Source organism: Myotis brandtii, unplaced genomic scaffold (genome assembly GCF_000412655.1).
Source record: "Myotis brandtii unplaced genomic scaffold, ASM41265v1 scaffold268, whole genome shotgun sequence".
Taxonomy (NCBI): Eukaryota; Metazoa; Chordata; class Mammalia; order Chiroptera; family Vespertilionidae; genus Myotis; species Myotis brandtii.
In genome coordinates this window covers 3,302,829-3,321,872 of record NW_005360187.1, presented here as the reverse complement: position 1 = coordinate 3,321,872, position 19,044 = coordinate 3,302,829, and the positions used below count along the sequence as shown (strand labels likewise).

Below are 19,044 nucleotides of genomic sequence, written 5' to 3'. Positions count from 1 at the left end.
CCCCCCCGCCAGCCCAGCCCAATGGGCCCCCGTTGGGGTGGGCTGGTCAGACCCCACCCATGCATGAATTCGTGCACTAGGCCTCTAGTCAATTAATAATAAGGGGTGAACCGTTCTTTAGATGCTTCAACACACACAATATTTGGAGGATGTGATTTAATATAAAATGACAAACCACTCAGTATTCTTGGCAAGACACCAGTGCCTGCAGGGTTATGGGTTCCCCAGGGGCATCTATCTCGAATAATCATTTCCTATTAGGATGCATTAAAGAAATATAAAAAGCTAATAATTGTTGCAAAGCAAAGTAGAGGGCAAAGAGCTCTCTCTTCCCAGCAATGGGATTCTCGAGGAGGAGTCTTCCTCAAGCTCCCTTCTTTCCACTGTGGCCCAACCCAGGAACAGACACAACTGTACTAACCCTACATCTTCGCTAAAGCATCAGGAGAGACTGGAATGTTGAGCTCTACCCTGGTGGGCAAGAAGGGAGCTAGACATGTGTTTCAAACTTCCCTTAGCTTCTAGGCACACAAACATTTAGTACTTGAATGTTACAGTTCTGACTGAATGAATGAACTGCTCTCCCAGGACAAAATAAAGACTGAATACAGAAAAAGCCCTGCCTTAAGGGACCTGCCTGTGCCACAGAGTTCATTGCTCCATTTCCTGGGAACCTTGCAGCTCTCAGTGACTCCACCCACCTGTTTTGAGCCTTACCCTCTACCCCTTCCAAGGGCTACACAATTCTGCCAGGTGGTTCCCCCCTAAACTGCTACTGGGCTGTGGTGTTAGCAGGTAAACATACCAATCACCCCGTGCATTTATATGGATGAGTGGTTCAGGGTTGCCAATAAAACACTTAGGTAAGTACATGACAGGCAATGGTTAAAATCTTGTGTTTCACAGAAAACCACTTACCTTTCTTTATATCTTTACCCAAACCTAAGGCAGCTGAAATTAAAGAATCACACAGACACACACACTCATGCTTTACAGTCTTGGAATTCTCAAATGATACAGCAATACAAACAAACATTAAACAGACAAATGAACAAAATGTGGTTTCTATTTGTTCTATACAATAACAACTAATGAATGAAATTCGATTATGTCAGGTGGAGTGTGGGAAAATGTCCCTGGCCTTATGTTACTGGGTTACAAAGATAAAAGGGACTTGAAACGTAAAACGAGTGTTGGGGTATGTGATACAAGCATTCCTCTGAAGGGCGTTTCAGACAGTGACCAGTGAAAAACCAGGAGGAAGGGAGCTTGCGCCTCTGAAAGCTCTAGGAACTAAACTGCAGCACAGAACCTGGAGGACCGAGCAGCATCAGTGCCCCCACCCCTTGCCATGCAATGACCAGAAAAGGGCAGCAGAATCTGGACTGATGATCAGGGCCCAACATGTATGGGGGGGCATTGGCGCTTCTGCCTTCCGGCTTTGTGCTTTGAACCTGGCAGAAGAGTCCCTGTGGGTTACAGATGAGACCGGGTCTGGACTGCAACAGCACTTGTGTCCTCACGACATGGAACTGGCCATCCAGAGAGGATGCCCCTCCGGCCCAGGATCCTGGGAGGCTAGCAATGGGCTGCTGGGGCTGGACAAAACTGCTTGGTCTTCATAGGAACCAACCCTTGACTATGGCCTCATTACCAGGAGCTCAAAATTATAAATGAAAATTCACTACCACAAGGTATGGGAGTTGCGGGGTGGCGTTTGTAACTGAATCTTCATTTCCAAGTAAAGGCTGAGACTATTACCACTTGCAGTGAATTTCCTGGATAAATAAATACGCTGTCCAAAGTGCCACAGGGTATCCTGTGTCTGCAATGCAAATGGGAAGCTGAGGGCTGTGCGAAAGGAGAGGCTGCTCATCCAGGGGCATAGAGCAAGGTCCCAAGGTCACCCTGATGTCTGCCCACAGAGGGCCGACCAATCGCAGGGCCTGCCATCCCATGACGTCCACTTTTCCTCGCTGGGCCTGCGACACCTGGGGCAGATACTGATGTGTATGATCAGGACAAGGGAACCCAACTCGCCAGCTCAGAGCACTCGGGGAGGGGAGAGGAGGACCAGGAGTCAGAAGGCCTCCTGGAGGAGGCAAGGACACAGACTCCAGGACTCCCAGTCTGCCTCTAGGCCCATCAACTCTTTTTGCCTTTTCTATAGTCCACAAGCTTCCTTTAAAGTTCACTGGGGCTTCAGCTACAACACATTGGTAACAAAGGGAGGAGGGGAGGAATATTAACAAGGGCCAAATTCAGAGTTGGCTCTTTGGTGACAAACCTGAGAACAACACCTAACTCCTGAGCGCCCCCATTCCTCAAATGTGGCTGAGCTCCTCCCCAACAAAAGGCTTCCACAGCCTTATCCCCAGGCCATAGACAACACCAGACAGCTTCCCTGTTAGGTTACTAACTGAATTCACACAGCTTTGAGAAACAGTGTTCTGCAACAACCCGGATGAGGGAAGCTCCAGACAGCTTGTCTACAATTATAACTCAGTCAGGCCTGATTTCTATGTCTCACTTTGTCTTAGACAAAAACCTCAAGAGTCAACTACTCTATCCTCCCCAGAATCCCATCCACCAAACCATATGGGTACCTGGCAATCCAACCGAGGCCCTGGAACAGGCCACCGACGGTTGCAACAAGAGCGTAGATTAGAAACATCCTTGCCAGCCTTGTGGGTCCCCTTGCCTTGGGCCAATTTAGCAATCTACAGGTGTCTGTAAGTCCGTGTTCCTTTGTGGTCCACACACAGAGGTGGGGAGGCCACACGGCCACCAGACCTGCCACCTACCCTCGAGGGATTGGAGAGCAGGACCCTGGGAAGCAGGCGGCCCCAGCTCTTGGGATCTGCCTTCACCTTCTGTCTCAGACAGACGAGGAGGCTGCAGTCACGTCCCAACTCAAGAATTATTAAGGATGTGTGCAAAAAGAACCCCTTTCCCCAATAAGCTGTCTCTCCATAGCCAAGAACTCAACTGCCAGCACCCTTTCCCCTTCATCAGAGTAACAAGGAACAACATTTATACAGGGACAGGACTCTGAAAGCCTAGTTTCCAAAATTAAAATATACCAAAATGCCATACAGTTGACTTGTAGGTTTTAGAGCTGTATTTTAAAACTAAAATCAGAGTGAAAAGGAAGATTTTGAAGGTCATGATGGAAATGAAATGAAGGTAAATGAAGTCACTTGGGTGCATTTTAAAGATGCTGCATTTCATTTAATGTTCAGTGAAGGAAATGGTCTCAAGTCTCCTTCCCCATTTGTTCATCACTTCAGAGACTAGATGTACTGGGTCCCATTTCACATTCAGAAACAGCATCTTTAAAGTGAGAGGGATCAGTATAGTTTACTTTACCGAAAACTCACGTTCAAAAGGGCGCATGCTCTACTGAAAACAGCAAAGAGAGAGAGAGAAAGAGAGAGGACACAGTCATTATTCAGATTTTAGTGTCATTTAATCAAATAGTAAGAGACAGCAAAATATTAGTCTGAATCACATGCTGGTTATTCTCAGTGCCAAACTGGGAGACATGTAAGTTAAGCACGAAATGCACTGGCTAGTACATGACTGTGACCCTTTTAGAACATGGCAAATACACTAATGTGGTAACCAATGAGTCGCTTTCTTCCTCGTGGTCTTTTTCTTTTTTGGAGCCAGTTGGTTGCTATTTTCACTTACTGACAAGCACAACACTCACTTCAGAAGACCCAGGAAGCTTTTTCCTTCCCTGAAAAGTGGAATGAGCACTAGGAGTATCCTTCGTTCTCTTACTAAATAAGAGGGGAGAAAAACTAGAACTCATCACTTTTTCCAAGCAAATGTTCTATAATTTAAAATGGAGACATGGCCCGGCTGGTGTGGCTCAGTGGCTGAGCATCAACCTATGCACCAGGCCACTGGATAGATTCCCAATCAGGGCACATGCCCGGGTTGCAGGCTCAATCCCCAGCAGGGGATGTTCAGGAGGCAGCTGATCAATGATTCTCTGTCATCATTGATGTTTCTATTTCTCTCTCCCTTGCCCTTCCTCTCTGAGATCAGAAGAATATATATTTCTTTAATTTTTTAAAAAAGAAGCCCTAGCCAGTTTGGCTCAGTGGATAGAGTGTTGGCCTACAGACTGAAGGGTGCCGGGTTCAATTCTGGTCAAGGGCATGTACCTAGGTTGCAGGCTCTGGGCTCTGGTCAGGGGGCGTGAGGGAGGCAACCAATTGAGGTGTCTCTCTCACATCGGTGTTTCTGTCTCTCCCTCTCCTTCCCATTCTCTCTAGAATCAATGGAAAAAATATCTTTGGGTGAGGATAAACTAATTAATTAATAAGATGGAGACATCTTTTCAGAGTTGGGAGAGCAAGGACGCAGGGCAGGTCTAAGGTGGAGCGCCTGGGCAGGAGCAGGTGGCCCCTCCCCTGAAGGCTGCTGGGCTGGAGGCTGAACTGGGCAGTGGGTGGCATTAGCTTACATAAGATATAAAACCATTATAAAAGAAGAAACAAACCAAGGCCAACGTCTTTCTTCCTGTCTAGATTGCAAGTGAAATTTAAGAGAGAACACTTCCCCGGCCAGTGAATCCCGGAGTCCCCACTGAACCAACCTGCCCGCTGCCCAGAGGAAGTGAGGTTCCTGTGAGGCAGGTCACATGGTGCAGCAGGGAGGGTGCTGGGGACACTGCCCAGCCCCAGCCCCACACCCACCCCCACCAGCAGAGGGCTTTGGGGAGCAGCCCCACACTTGGGCGTGGAAGACACTGGGGAGGGCAGGAGAGCAGCACTGCAGGGCAGACCTGTTCATCCCAAAGACGGTGACTGCTCTGTGTTGTGTAGGTTTTAATAAACATTCTTATGGCTTGAGACATTGATTTTGAACCTAAAGTGGGTTTCAGACTTTGATCTGGCTACACAAATTCTGGAAACTCCAACATTCTGAACAACTTCATCTCTTTTTTGTGCCTTATTTATTCTTAACCCTCCGTCCTGTTACTCAAGTCCTCAGTCACTCGGGCCCATAGGCTCTGTTCTCCCTCCTCCAGCTCCCGTCCAGATAGGAAACTTCCCTCTCTCCAGTCATTCTTACAGACTGGGTTTCTACACACTGTCAGCTCTCTCTCTTCAAAATTATTGCTTACAATTATAGACTGCAAGCAAGAAGGGCTAGGATTCTCTTGCAGGACATCCATCGCTTATACTTGATAGCATTTTACCACTTTTCAAGCCTTGTCCTCTACATTATCTACCTAGTCAAGACAGCTCTGAAGAATGCAAATTACTCGTCCAAGGTCACAGCTGGAAGGTGGTGAAGCCACAAACCAGGCCTGGGATTTCTGACTCTGCTTTCAGGAGTCTTCTCCCACCAACCACGCACAGCGCTTACCCACAGGCCATGGGGTAAGTGAGCAAAGGCAGAGCCGTTTTAATCCTGGCTCTAGCATCCCCCACTTGTGTGACCTTGGCCAAAGTCCTTTAACCCCACTGGAGCCTCAGTTTCTTTGTCTGTAAAATGGAGCACCAGAAAAATCCATTCTCCTTGCAGAGGAAGGTGTTCATGGGGATCAAATGAAACAATGACTACACATCACTTAGAACAATACCTATCACAGAATAAGTGCTCAAAATGTGTTAAATACGATTAAAAACAGCAAGAATCTCAGTCCTCTTGCTTACTTTGCTTTCCCTAAATACTCTTTGCAAACGTGTTGTTTTTTTTTAAAAAAAAAAAAAGATAATATTTGGCAAAAGCTGCCTGCTCCCAAAGGGAGGGTGGAAGGGAATATTGATGTGTGTAAACCAGGACCTTCTAAATCAGCAGTTGCCAACCGGTGGTCAGTGAGGTCTGAAAGGTTGTGAAAGAGTGACCTTCTAGAGGCAGGAAACATAACCTTTAGCAGAAAACAAAGTGCTAGGAATGTTCTCACTGAAAAAGAGGTTTAGAGACTCCAACCCACCTGCTGGAAGTGCCGGCAGACTGAGGGGAAAGATATTTCTCCTGTCAAATTGGTGAGGACCTCAAGAGGAGGCCCGAGGGCAGGGAGGTACACACACCCGGAGAGGCCCCAGTCCCTATACAAACGCTGGAAAGGGCTCCTGAGACTACGGCCACTTCACTCACAAACATCTGTCACCTCTGCCCCATCCTAAAAGTAACTGAGCTGAGGACCACCCTCAACTACTGTTAGGGGCACAAATAGAATATTGGGAACTAGCTCTTAGTTATAAGAAAGAAGAGATATTAATCATGCTCTGTTAACCTGGATTGTTTTGTTCTGATTAGAGAAAGTACCTTCTAACCTGGCTGGGAGTCATCTTTGCCTCTGGGAGTTAACCTTGGAATGTGCATTCAGGAACTGCCTATTATCATGGAAAGATTGATAGCCTTGTTGCCCAAACAATGGAGTCCCACCCCAGCCTCCTACTTCCCCATGCCTGTAATCCTTACTTCCCCATGTAATCCTTGCCCTACCCTATATAAGCAGCTGGCTTATGGAGGGCAGGAGGGCAGATTTTTGTGGATGACCTGCTGCTCTCCCATACTGTCACAGTATTGGAATAAACGCTCATATATGATTCAACCCTGTCTCTGCTTAATTGGCTCAAGTAGTGACAGGCAGACCGGACCCATTGGTTGTGCGGGTTCACCACCATGAATGTGCTTAACATGCACTCTTTCAGGAAAAAAGGCAATGCTGTGACAATGAACTTGCCCAGGTTGAGCTATTGCTGTGCAAACTGTCAAAGGCAGGGTTCACAGTAGCTGTACAGGGAGCCTGATTAGAAGGAATGGGAGACAGTATCCTGTCACTCCCACCCTTGTCTGTTAGGGAGGAGGTAAGGAAACCCAGACGCGAGAAGTGACTCACTCAAGGTCTCCTGGGAACTCAGTATGCCGCGGGCTTCCTGTGTGCAGGCACTGTCCTAACCTCGTCCTCACTGGATCCCCTTACTAACCTGACGAGGCAGGCACTGCTATTACCCTCCTTTACAAATAGGAAACCTGAGACACAGGGAGGGTTAGTGTGTTGTCCAGGTCCCAGAACCAGCAAAGTGGTGGCTCTCAAGTTTAGGCTCCTGGCCCAAGGTGTAATTCCCAAGAGCTCCCACAGAGTTGCCACTTTTAACAGGGAATTCTTTTTAATACTAGCCCTTGAAAATGAAGAATTTTCCTTCATTTCTCGAGAAAATCGCATTTCATCAGAAAGTTGAAAGACACTCCTTGATTTAGTTAGACCATAAGCCTGGCCTAGAAGCAGAGACATCAATTGGAGTAAATGATTCCAGCAACAAGGTGGGCAGCCTGCAGGGAGGCAGCGAGAAAGCTGAGCCCAGTGCGAAGCCGGCCTCCAGCCTGGGGGGAAGGAAGCCTCTACGCAGGGGCTGAGGAGCCAGAAGTTGCCACCCTGGGCTGACAGTCTGTTCTCACCCAGCACAGGCCTGGAAGGCAGAGCAAGTCCAAGTGAACCCACCCACAGGGCTGACCACACGCCTCCCATGGTACAATCCACGAGGGCTGCCACCCCGGGCCTCCCACAGAACAGAAGCTCGAGATGTTGCTGTTGGTGAACTAGTTTTTCAAGTGGATTCTTTAGGAAGGGAACTACTGGGAGAAAAAAATGAGCTGGCTGGGCCCCGGAGAATGCATTTGCTTGAATTGTGTCTATCATTCCGGGGCTTCCACAGGTGGAAACGTGATTCCACTCCAGCTGGGGCCTTGCCTGTCTGTTTACCTCTGTGACCCAGGGCCATGCACAGTGCCTGACATACCGCAGGCTCCCCTTAAATGCCTCTGGAGTAACCGAATGAATAAACTCACTGTGTGCCCCATAGAAAGCCTCAGATGGTAGGTTGACAGTCAAGGGCTAGTTATCACTTTTATGATATGCATTACAATCAATGCCCAGCAGAGGTCAGAGTGGAGTCTCTGGGGGCTGAGTTGGTAATTCCATCAACAAAATATTAAAGGAGATAAAGGGAAGAAGGAGGCAATATTTGCTGGGGATGTCTCATGTCTGCCAGGCATTGTGCTTGGGGCCTCACTTGTGTTTTCCTTCTGAATTCTTAGGACTCCCCTTCAAGATAAATATTTTCAAATCTGTGAGGAGATCTATCTTGAAGTGAAGCCCCCCAACTGCTCCCACTCTCCTCAGTTTTTCCAACATTGACTCTAGCTACAAGATCCTTCTTTTCCTTCTCCTCTCATTCTAAACGTCACCCCCATTCATGCAAACCTGCTACGTAGGAGATAGTTCCCTTCAAACCACAGGTAAATTAGAGGATTAACAACAACAAAAATCCAAATAGACCGAATTCCCCAAGACATTTAAACATGAGAACTAGCACTAACTTCCCAGGATCACATCCCATGCACGCCGAGTGCTCTGCACTCCAAACAGGCACCGCCTTTGTTAAAGGCGAGCTCACGGAGCCTCACTATCCATCCTCCCCACTGTCCTCACTATGCCTAAGTGGTGTGAAAGGCACATCCTGTCTAGGAGAAAGTGGCTCAACATGATCTGGGCAGTAGATCTCCAGAAACTTATGATCAGCCTACACAGGTCACCTCTACAAAAGACAGAGAAGTCTATTTTCTGTCTTGATCAATATTTAGGGGCTTTCTTGTAAAAATCTGCTGACAAAGTCAGGGGAAAGGAACATCGTCCGTCCCCACGAGCCAGGTACTTTGCTACTAAAATAGGTGCTGGCAGCACGCTCAGCAGCGAGCCGCCAGTGACCATCCTCCGCCAGCCAGGACGACACAACAGCCAGAGTGAGCCGCTCAAACCAGCCCCCCTACATGTGCTCGCCATTTTCAGGGAGGTCAGAGAGAAGCATGGGAGAGCTGTCCAGCAGTGATGCACTTGGTAGCTCCCAGGTGCCGCCTTAAACCTAACGCATATGCTGTTGTCAACTCACACATCAACCACCAATGACCTCCTTCAGGTAGCTGCAGCCGCTCCCAACCCAGCGGCAAGCTGAGGGGCAGACCAGCTCCACCGGCATCTAGAACATCTGGCTCATTTAAGCACAAACGAGATACTGGGACTCCAGTGTGTTTTTATGGGGCTTATAAAATGGTGAATGAGAGAGATAGTAGTTCAAAACGAAAGGAGTGGAGCTAGCATTGTGAGGCCACACCACTGAATCAGAGACTTGTGTAAGTATTCCTGGGTTAACATTTTTCTACATTTTCCCAACAAAACTCGTAGTATCTGATTTAATTCACAGGTGACACAAAGGCTAGCCACAGACTACCCGGATGACAGTTATCAGGAACCCAGAACCGCCGCGGCCATTCCCCTCCCACACCTGGGCGTCTCCCCAGTTTTGCTCTGTGACAAAACCCACATAATGGCTGGGTTCCCCGAGGAGAGCGCTGGGGAAGGACAGAGCCTGGGCGGTGCTGCGACTGCTGTGTTCAGCCGCGTGTACCCAGAGCCTGTGCCCAAAGGAGCTCTAATCTGGGGAGCCCTGCAGGAGGCTTTTCGGCAGAGAGAGAAGCCTGGGGTAGAGGGTGGCTAGTGACCCCGAAACCAACCACTGCATTCCCAGGAGACCCTCCGCTCTCCCGATGGCACTGCTAACGTGCACTCCTCCGGTTCTCTGGAGAGACCGGCACTGCCTCACCCTGAAAGGCTTGGGCGCAGGTGAGAAGAGAAGCCGGGCTCCTCCCCCTGCAGGTGGATTGCAGGAGGGAGCAGGCTACTTTGCCTCCATCACTAACCTGCTGTAGAGGGCGGAGTCGGAGAGGACGGAGATGTGAGAGGTGAGCTGGCCCCAGATCCTGCTAAGAGAAAACACAGAAACGCACATGGGACTAAAGAAAGACACCTGGAACTTGGCCCGCTGGGCCCCACCACTGTCGGAGAATCTGCCCGTGGCTAGTGTGTGGCCTGTGCTAAAAGTTGAGGAGGGACAGAGAATCCAAGGCCTGGACCAGGGACCACAGGCTTCCACGCCAGCACAGGGCTAGGTTAGGGCTGGGCTACTCCCCCACAGCTTGCTTATTTGAAACCAACCCTGCAAACCCACCAGCTATGCATTTGGCTGCAGTCCCTCTTCCTGACCCAAGCCCCTTCCCTGGGAAATGAAGGACGAACGACAGTGCCTCAGCATGTCAGAGACATGCTGGGACAGAGAGGTGCGGGGCCGTCCAAGGAGGTGGGAGTTCCCACAGCATCTACCCAGCAATGCTGAGTGGAAGCTCCATTTCATGCGCAGGTCCATTCCATTAGGTAGGGGCAGCCCATTCAGTGTGTGGATTTCCCAGGCCTTTTCTTACCCAAAATTCAATAAATACCCGTATTTACATTAAAACAATGTGCATACGCCCCTATGTTGCTTGCATTTTCTGTACCCAGTCACCTTGTTGTATTTCAAATATTCCCAAGTTCCCAGCATCTCCCCAGTGCTCAGCAACCCCCAGAATACATGCTACAGGCCTCACATGGAAGAAGCCCAAGAGCAGACAGAGGTTCCCACATGAGAGCCTCCCCCACACAGAGGGGTAACCACAGCTGAGGGAGGGCTGTGATCATGTCCTCGGGAAACCGCTGGCTGTTCTGCGGAAGCCTGCGCCATCCCCTCACCCACTACCCACAGGACATGCTGACGTGGCACGGGCACTGGGCATGAGGAGACATGTCCTACCACACACCCTTCTTTCCACTATTTCCACTTTTCTCTCACCTCCCTGTAAACGATGAGGCGTTTTACTGGGAGAGGAAGTAAAGCTCAGGCCGCCCTGTCTCCTACTGCTTGGCAGTGCCAGCCCAGATGGGGATGGGGAGAAGACTGAACGTGTGGATCCCGTGGGATCTGGAGAAGATCTGCACATTTCCATCAACTGCTGTTTGCTCTCCTAAACTCCCGAGGGCACGGCCGTGCTTGGAGTCCCCGGGGCCCCATCTGCCGCATCTGGCACAGGGCCTTGCAGGCAGGCGGTGCCTCAGGAAGGTGGAAAACATAGTTAGGCTTTCTCTGCTTTGCCAGAGCTTGGCTGCTGGACAGAAGGACCACCAGTCAGACATGCTGGTTGGAGACATGGGTCTTAGGCATGATAGTGACTGGCATGTCCATCCCATCCACCATGGAGAAAAGAGACCTCCAACTGTGGAATTACCCACAGGCCACAGCGTCCTCCAGCCCCTCTCCCCTCTCAGCCTCCACACGCGTGCAGCCTGCCTGGGTCCTCACTGGGACCTCAAGGGCCTGGCCTCCCTCCTTCTCCTTCCTTCTAGCCCCCCCTCCCCCCTGCGCCCTTTTCTGGCCTGGACTCTGCAGGCAGTGGTGTCAGCATGATTCTCACCTTCTTTGTGGAGTCCCCTCTTCTCCCAACTCTTCTAATTCCCAGCTCCGCCCACACCACCTGCATTCTCTGGCTGGGCTAGTCTGCCTGTGTGCCACTCCGTTTCTCCCCTTCCCCCCAGCAGAGGCCCTCCTCCCTGACTTCCCGGAGAAGACTGAGAATGCATGAACTGTGAATGCTCTCAATTTCCTTCAGCCTTTAAATGCCTCTACCTTTTCACCTGCCCCCCCCCCCCCACCTGGCTCCTGCCTCCAGGAAGAGATGGATGGGCTTCCTCCAAGGCTGAGACTGCCAGCTGGGCTCTTGATGCTGAGTCCTGGGCCTTCAAGGCCTTTCACCCCATTACTCTCTCTCCTGCGTGTTCAGTTTCTCTCTCTCTGCTAGGTCCTCCTCCTGCCTAAAGCATATGCAGCTAGCCCGGCTGGTGGCTTGGTTGGTTGGAGCATCGTTCCATGCCCTGAAATGGTTGTGGGTTTGATTCCTAATAAGGGCACATTCTCAGGTTGCGGGTTCAACCGTAGTCAGGGCACATAAGGGAGGCAACAGATTGATGTTTCTCTCCCACATCGATGTTTCTGTCTCTCTCTAAAATCAATAAAACAAAGAAAAAAACATATCTTTGGGTGAGGATTTTTTAAAAAAAGTATATGAAGCTATTCCTGAGCCTAAAGAAACCTCCCTGTTCCCTTGGCCTTCCAGGGCTAAGCAGAAGCTGATTCACGGGTAGGAGAACTGGAAGGTCTCAAGGGATCATCACTTTGGCCCTAATGTCCAGAGATGGGGACATTAAGGCCCAAAGCCTGTGGGGCTGGGTGAGGGGCAGCCGGGAGCGGCAGGGATGACTGCCTGCTCAGGACAGTGCTCTCTCACCGCCCGGCCCTCCATCCCACACACTATGGAGTCCTGCCCTTAGTGAAGAGGCTGCTGACCCAGTGACCTCTCAGGTCCCTTCCAGCACTCGAGTTCCGTGAGCCATGATGCTGCCGTATCCTTCATTAGGGACAGAATGCTTTTGTTTTCTTCACTTGTCACCACACTCTGGCTACCAGAACCCAAGGCCCTTCAACCAACTACAGACCCCTGGTCCTGGCCTTTGGGTGCTGGCTCCACTACAATCTATAACCAGTTACCTGAATTATTGGAGTTGCTGTATTTTGCTGAATGTTCTTCACTATTTTCAATAGCAGATCGTTTTGACTTCTTTAAAAATAAAAAGAGAAAGGGGGGAAAAAAAGAAAGAGTAAACACACTGAAGCTGAGAGTTAGAATAAAAATATTTTCTAGGCCCGCAGTTCAACTCTCCACACGCAAGGTCATATCCACACACTCGGTAACTTAATACCGAGAAGAAGCACAAGCCAAAACCAAAGGGGAAAATAACCACAATCCTGCTGGCTATTGTCTCAGGCCAATCACTGCCCCCAGTCCCATTCGCCATAACCAGCCCAGCCAGCCAGGAAACTTACGGCCCAGTTCTTTCCTGATAGCATGTAGCTCCTTTTTTAAAGCTGCAAACCAGTCATCTGCAAATAGTTTTGGCTTTCAAGGAGATACAGCACAAAATCTGCCCTTCACTAAATGTGCACCATTAGCCTAGAACTTTCTTCAGGTGGGACCCAGAACTCTTCTCCACACAGAGAGACAGCAGGCTCACCTTTCGAGCTAAAATCTTCCTCTTTTTTCTTTCTTCTTCAGATCCATGGTGCGACTGAGCTCTTGTCAGTCTTCGATGCTGGTGAATCTAAAAGAGAACGCAATTCGCCACAAATGTAAGCGTATCCTACCCCAACAAAAACCTAATGGGTTTCGCCAAATGGAATTGTCTGGATGAAAAATCTTTCCCTGCTCCAAGGTCAAGCTTGGATGTCTGGGAGAAGGGTATGCCTGAGGGAGAAGACCTTTCCCACTTCCCTCAGCTCCTTCCCGCCTCTCACACACAGAAGATGAGTATGGTCCCCAGCACCTCTGAGCACGGACCATGCGTGCCCACCACGACCCAGCCTGCCCCGATCACAAAGGATGACCACCCTGTATGGATCTGCTTGTTTCCCAATAGGCTGAGCTCCTCAAGGAAGGACAGTGAAGGATTCAGCTGTCCCATAGCACTGAGCCTGGAGCCTGGTTCAGAGCAAGAAACGCTTGTGGCATGAACAATCGGTTAAGAGCAATCACTGGCCCTGGCCGGTTTGATCAGTGGTTAGAGCATCGACCCACGGACTGAAGGGCTGTGGATTCGATTCAAGGGCATGTGCCTGGGTTGTGGGTTCAATTCCTGACCCTGGTCTGGGCATGAACAGGAGGCAACCAATCGATGTGTCTCTCACGTTGATGTTTCTCTCTCTCTTCTCCCCCCCCCCCCCCCCCCTCTCTAAAAATCAATGGAAAAATATCCTCACTCCTCAGGGGTAAGGATTACAAAAACAAAAAAGTGAATCACCAGGAATTCCAGGCAGAGGGTGACAATACTTAAAGATCAAAGAGCAATGAGCAACTATTCGAGATTTACCTGTTTCTGTTCTTCAATTAGTCTCTTTTCTATACATTCTTTGGCAATTCTCAATGCCTCTTTTAACTTTGTGGGGATCTGAAAGAGAAAGCAGATAATTTATTGAGGAAAACGGCTGGAGATTCTCCCAAATCTTGGTTTTAGAGAAGAAGCAATTGGTTATCAAGAGGGAGGGCATCTGGAATGAAATCAGCTACAAGTTGTCCACTTGAATCCTGTCCTGGCCACTTCTGGTATCCCCTACACACTCAGCTCATTAGCATTTCTTATCAATAAATATAACATGAACACAAAAACAGATACGATGTATGCTTCAAGTATTTCACTAATCCTCAAGGGACCCTGAATTACCAAAACAATCTTGCAAAGAAGATAAAAATTGGAGGCCTCGCCCTAACAGGTTTGGCTTAGTGGATAGAGCGTCGACCTGTGGACTGAAGGGTTCCAGGTTCGATCTGGTCAAAGGCACATGCCTGGGTTGCAGGCTCAATCCCCAGTGGGGGCGTGCAGGAGGCAGCCAGATGATGATTCTATCTCATTATTGATGTTTCTATCTCTCTCTTCCTCTCTCTTCCTCTCCCTTCCTCTCCCTTCCTCTCTGAAAAAAAAAAAAAAATTGAAGGCCTCACACTTCTTGATTTTACAACATATTGCGAAGCTACAGGAAACAAAACAGTGTAATACTGGCGTAAAGAAAGACATACAGACAATGGAACAGAACAGAGAGCCTAGAAATAAACCCTCATGCATCTGATCAAATGGTCTTTGACAAGGGTGCCCAAAGCACACAATGGGGAAAGGACAGTTTTTGCAACAAATGCTCATGGGAAAATTGGATATCTACCTGGAAAAGAATGAACCTTACACCACATACAAAAATTAACTCAAGGTTGGATTGAAGACCTAAAACTATAAAACTCCAAGAAGAAAGCATAAGGGAAAGGCTTCATGATACTGGATTTGGCAATGATATCTTGGATAGGACACCAAGAGCTCAGGCAACAAAAGCTAAAACAGACAAATGGGACCACATCGAACTTAAAACTCCTGCACATCAAAGGAAACAATGACAAGGTGAAAAGGCAACCTAGGGTGGGAGAAAATGATTGGAAATCATATATCTGATAAGGGATTAATATCCAGAATATATGAAGAACTAAACAACAAAAACATAAGCAAATTTAAAATATGGACTTGTCACCAAAAACTGATTATACCACAATAAAGCTGCGGGGGTGGGGAAAGAACAGAAAATCAAAGAAAAAAAAATGGGCAAAGGACCTGAATAGATATTTCTCCAAAGAAAAGATACACGTGACCAACAAGCACATGAAAAGATGATCAACATCTCTAATCATTAGATAAATGCAAATCAAAACCACAATGAGATATCACCTCACACACATTAGAATCGTCACTACTGAAAAACCAGAAAATAGCCCTAGCGGGTGTGGCCCAGTGGATACAGCGTCGGCCTATGGACTGATGGGTCCCAGGTTCGATTCCGGTCAACGGCACGTACCTAGGTTGCAGGCTCCATCCCTGGCCCTGGTTGGGGTACATGCAGGACGCAGCCAATTGATGTGTCTCACTTATCATTGATGTTTCTATCTCTCTCTCCCTCTCTCTTCCTCTCTGACATCAATAAAAATATATTTTAAAAAAACCCCAAAAGTCAGAAAATAACAAGTGTTAGCGAGAATGTAATAAAACTGGAATCCTAGTGCACCAATGGTGAGAATGTAAAATGGCACAGCTGCTATGGGAACTAGTGTGGAAATTGCTCAAAAAAATCTAAAAATAAAATTTGCATATGATCCAGCAACTTCTAGGTATATATCCAAAAGGATTGAAAACATGATCGAAGCAAACCCCATGTTCACTGCAGCATTACTCACACCAGCCAAGAGGTGGGATGCCCATCAACAGGTAAATGGATGAACAGAATGTGGTATATAATAGCACACGTAAGGGAATATTACTCAGCTCAAAAAAGGAAACCCTGTCACAGGCTGTAATGCGAAGAAAACTTAATAACATTATGCTGAGTAAAGTAAGCCAGTCACAAAAGGACGAATACTATATGACTCCACTTTATGAGATACTTAGTTGTCAAAATCTTGGAAGCAGACAGTAGAACTGTGTTTGCCAAGGCTGGGGGAGGAGGGATGGGCAGCTGTCAGCCAATGAGTCTAGAGGTTGAGTTTACAAGACAGAAAGCTCTAGAGATCCATTCAACACAGCAATGTGAATACTACTTAAAAATGGCTAAGAGGGTAAATTTTACATTTTATCATGATTAAAAGTAAAATATATATAAAGCTTATTGGAACACATACAAATTCAAATAATTATAATATTTTATTACTTCAGAGCGATTTTCTCTGTCAAAGATTTACTTTCTGAATTCCACAAGATTAAGCTTTTCCTGCTGAAGGATACTCTTAATATCCTGGGAAGCTTCTGAGCCTCTCATTTCTGAATTTATTAGTTTTCAAACCATGAGAGCTCAGGCCTGGAAAACAGACACCCAGGTCATGCTTTTTATCTCTATTATTCTTTAAAAAATATAAACTTAAAACAAGTGTTAAGTAGGTAAGACAGCCATATGCTTCACAAGAACATATAAAAGGGTGTATACACAGTAAAGTCTCCCACCTAGGCCCCTCCTTGGAGGCAACCAACCAATGTCACCGTTTCTTGTGTGTCTTTCCAGAAAGGAAATGCACTACAGGAAATTAACGTTGGCTTTTAAAATCATATTGTCTCTGGCCAGAGACTCTGGCTTCGGGGAAGAGTGAGGTCTGATGTAATCTTTGGGCTGGACCATCAGGGTCCGGGGAGAGCACAGTTATTCACAAGGCTGAATACATTTTCTGAGGAGACTCAAGAAAGAGATAAATTTAAATGTTTTTATTTCCTACTTCAGATCTAAAGCAGCTATTACTGTCAGAACTCCTCTAACTGGTAAAAAAGGAGAGAGGAAAGCGCCTGTCACCTACATAGTCTTTTGACCCCACCTTGTTTTCGGGTTTTTCTTTTTTTCTAAATTTAATTTCATCATAAGAGTATTACATATTCTTGGGGACTATAAAGGGGAGAAGAGAATTCCCCTTCATTCTACTACCTAAAACGACACTAACAGTGAGCACTGCGGACGGCCAGGCCCTAAACTGGGTGTTCACGTAGATGGTCTGTTGTCCAATGACAGTAAATGGCATTACCCATCAGCCCCACACTGAGTAAATGCAGACCCAAAGGTGGCTCTCCAATGGGGGTGATTTTGTCCCCTCCCCTTTCAGGGGACATCTGGCATGTCACAGGCATGTTTTTATCCTCACCCAAGGATATGTTTATTGATTTTAGAGAGAGGGAGGGAGGGAGAGAGAGACATTGATCAGTTGCCTCCTATATGTGCCTCGATTGGGGATCAAACCGGCAACCTAGGTATGTGCCCTGACCAGGAATCTAACCCGAAACCTTTTGGTGTACAGGACGATGTTCCCACCAACTGAGGAACCTGGCCAGGGCTGGAGGCGTTTTTGATAGTCACAGTGTGCGGGGTGCAGGGGGAGTACTACTCACATGCAGTGGTTACAGGACAGGGATGGTGCTTACTGTCCTACAATGCCCCTATAGCAATGAACTACCTGGCCCAATACATCAGATGCCGTGGCTGAGAAACCCTCCTTAGATAAACGGCTGGTATTTAAAAAGCAAAGCAAGGCATCAACCTGGTGTTTGGGGTTCCAAAGCCCCTCCCCACTCCACAGCACACACACCACTTCCCAGGACACCCCCTTCCAGGCTGACAGGCATTTTTTATAACTCTATTTACATCCTTCCCCGCCTTGGCCCAAATAATAATCATTTTCCATACTACTGCGATGTCTTAATAAACTTCACTTTTACTAGATATAAATACTTTATCAACTAGATGCAGTATGAATCATTAAATTACTCCCTAATTGTAGGACATTTAGATTGTTTTCAAAGTTTCTTTATTGTAAGTACTAGCCATCTCTGTTTTAATTAAAAAAGCACTAACTTTCAAAGTCAACTTACGTCATAAACCAAAGCATGATATGATTTGCTTTACCTTAAACTGTGGCTTTTCAGAAGTGGTTAGTAAAACATCACTGAATAATCTGTAAGGAGAAGGAAAAAACAAAATCTTACTTAAAACAGGTGCACTCTCAGAAGATGATCAAAGCAGAACGAGACATCTGTAGCCACGAAGTCCCACATCCCCCAGGCCTGGCCCAACCCGCCATTTCATGCTCATCAACACACTCCGAACGTCCACGGGCACCTAGTGAGCCTTGGGAAACCCCCACTCGTTTCCAGGGCACTGGGTCAGCTGCGTACAGGAGGTTAACCCTTTCACGCTGTACAGTAAATTAATTTACCCTTTAATATACGCAGTAGATATTTCTAGATAAAATAACTGTCCCCCTCCTATCTTTAGTCCCAGAAGATAAAATTTATTCTAGAACTCATTAACATAAAAACATGCAACTAAGTAGAAAGGAATTGTTCTGATTAGAATCTAACAAGAAAACCATTTTCTTCTAAGAAAAGTAGTGTTTCTCGCTCTCTTAAAAAGAAATAGCAGCTTTTAGAGCAAATCTACTCTCTCTTCAAAACTATGTATTAAAAACTATAGCCTGAGGAATTCTGAACTGTTTTGGCTAAAACAGGTCAGAGAGTGGAAGTTGTTTGGGCAGCGCCCAGAGGTCTGTGAGGGAGGCTTTTCCTTGACCAGTTCCCCTTTCACATCAGGAACCATGTGGCAAGGAGAGATGGCAGGCGAGCCTTTCCCCACCAAGGCCCTGGTCCGTGTACTCCCAGACAACACAGCTCAGCTGGACGCAGCGCACACCTCCCCGAGTGCCATTCTCAAGGCTGAAGCCCACAGGCAGAAAGACTTAACTAAGGGAATACTATTTGACTCACTTTAGAACTGGAGGATGGGAGGCAATACAAACCCAAGTAAATTAACATGGTTACAGGCTGTTGCCAACTACAAATGCATTTTGTCCTGAAAGCCAGTGAGAACTGTTTTGCTTCCCTATCTGGATCTATTTCCCCATGTTCACACTGTTGTTAACGGTGGCTGTCACGGATGCTGTTCCTCACGGTGTCCCCAGGGCCTGGCACGGTGCCTGGGCTCTAGCAGACCCGATATAAGAACTTGAACTTGCCCTGACCGGTTTGGCTCAGTGGAT

General features: G+C 47.6%; 1 protein-coding gene across 6 annotated transcripts in view; it reads right to left on the bottom strand.

The window, feature by feature from the left end:
* The window catches only part of PXK (PX domain containing serine/threonine kinase), a 50,179-nt gene that overhangs the window by 2,750 nt on the left and 28,385 nt on the right, over positions 1 to 19,044 (bottom strand). The window contains exons 12-17 of one of the 6 annotated variants that reach the window (XM_014541371.1): positions 17,916 to 17,964; positions 13,817 to 13,894; positions 12,965 to 13,051; positions 12,441 to 12,510; positions 9,727 to 9,789; positions 3,381 to 3,402 (exon numbers count right to left, since the gene is read on the bottom strand). In XM_014541371.1, coding sequence (XP_014396857.1) covers positions 3,383 to 3,402; positions 9,727 to 9,789; positions 12,441 to 12,510; positions 12,965 to 13,051; positions 13,817 to 13,894; positions 17,916 to 17,964 — 367 coding nt within the window. In that variant the 3' untranslated portion in view covers positions 3,381 to 3,382. The remainder of the gene's footprint in view (positions 1 to 3,380; positions 3,403 to 9,726; positions 9,790 to 12,440; positions 12,511 to 12,964; positions 13,052 to 13,816; positions 13,895 to 17,915; positions 17,965 to 19,044) is intronic. The other 5 variants (XM_014541372.1, XM_014541373.1, XM_014541374.1 and 2 more) reach the window with 5 other exon arrangements.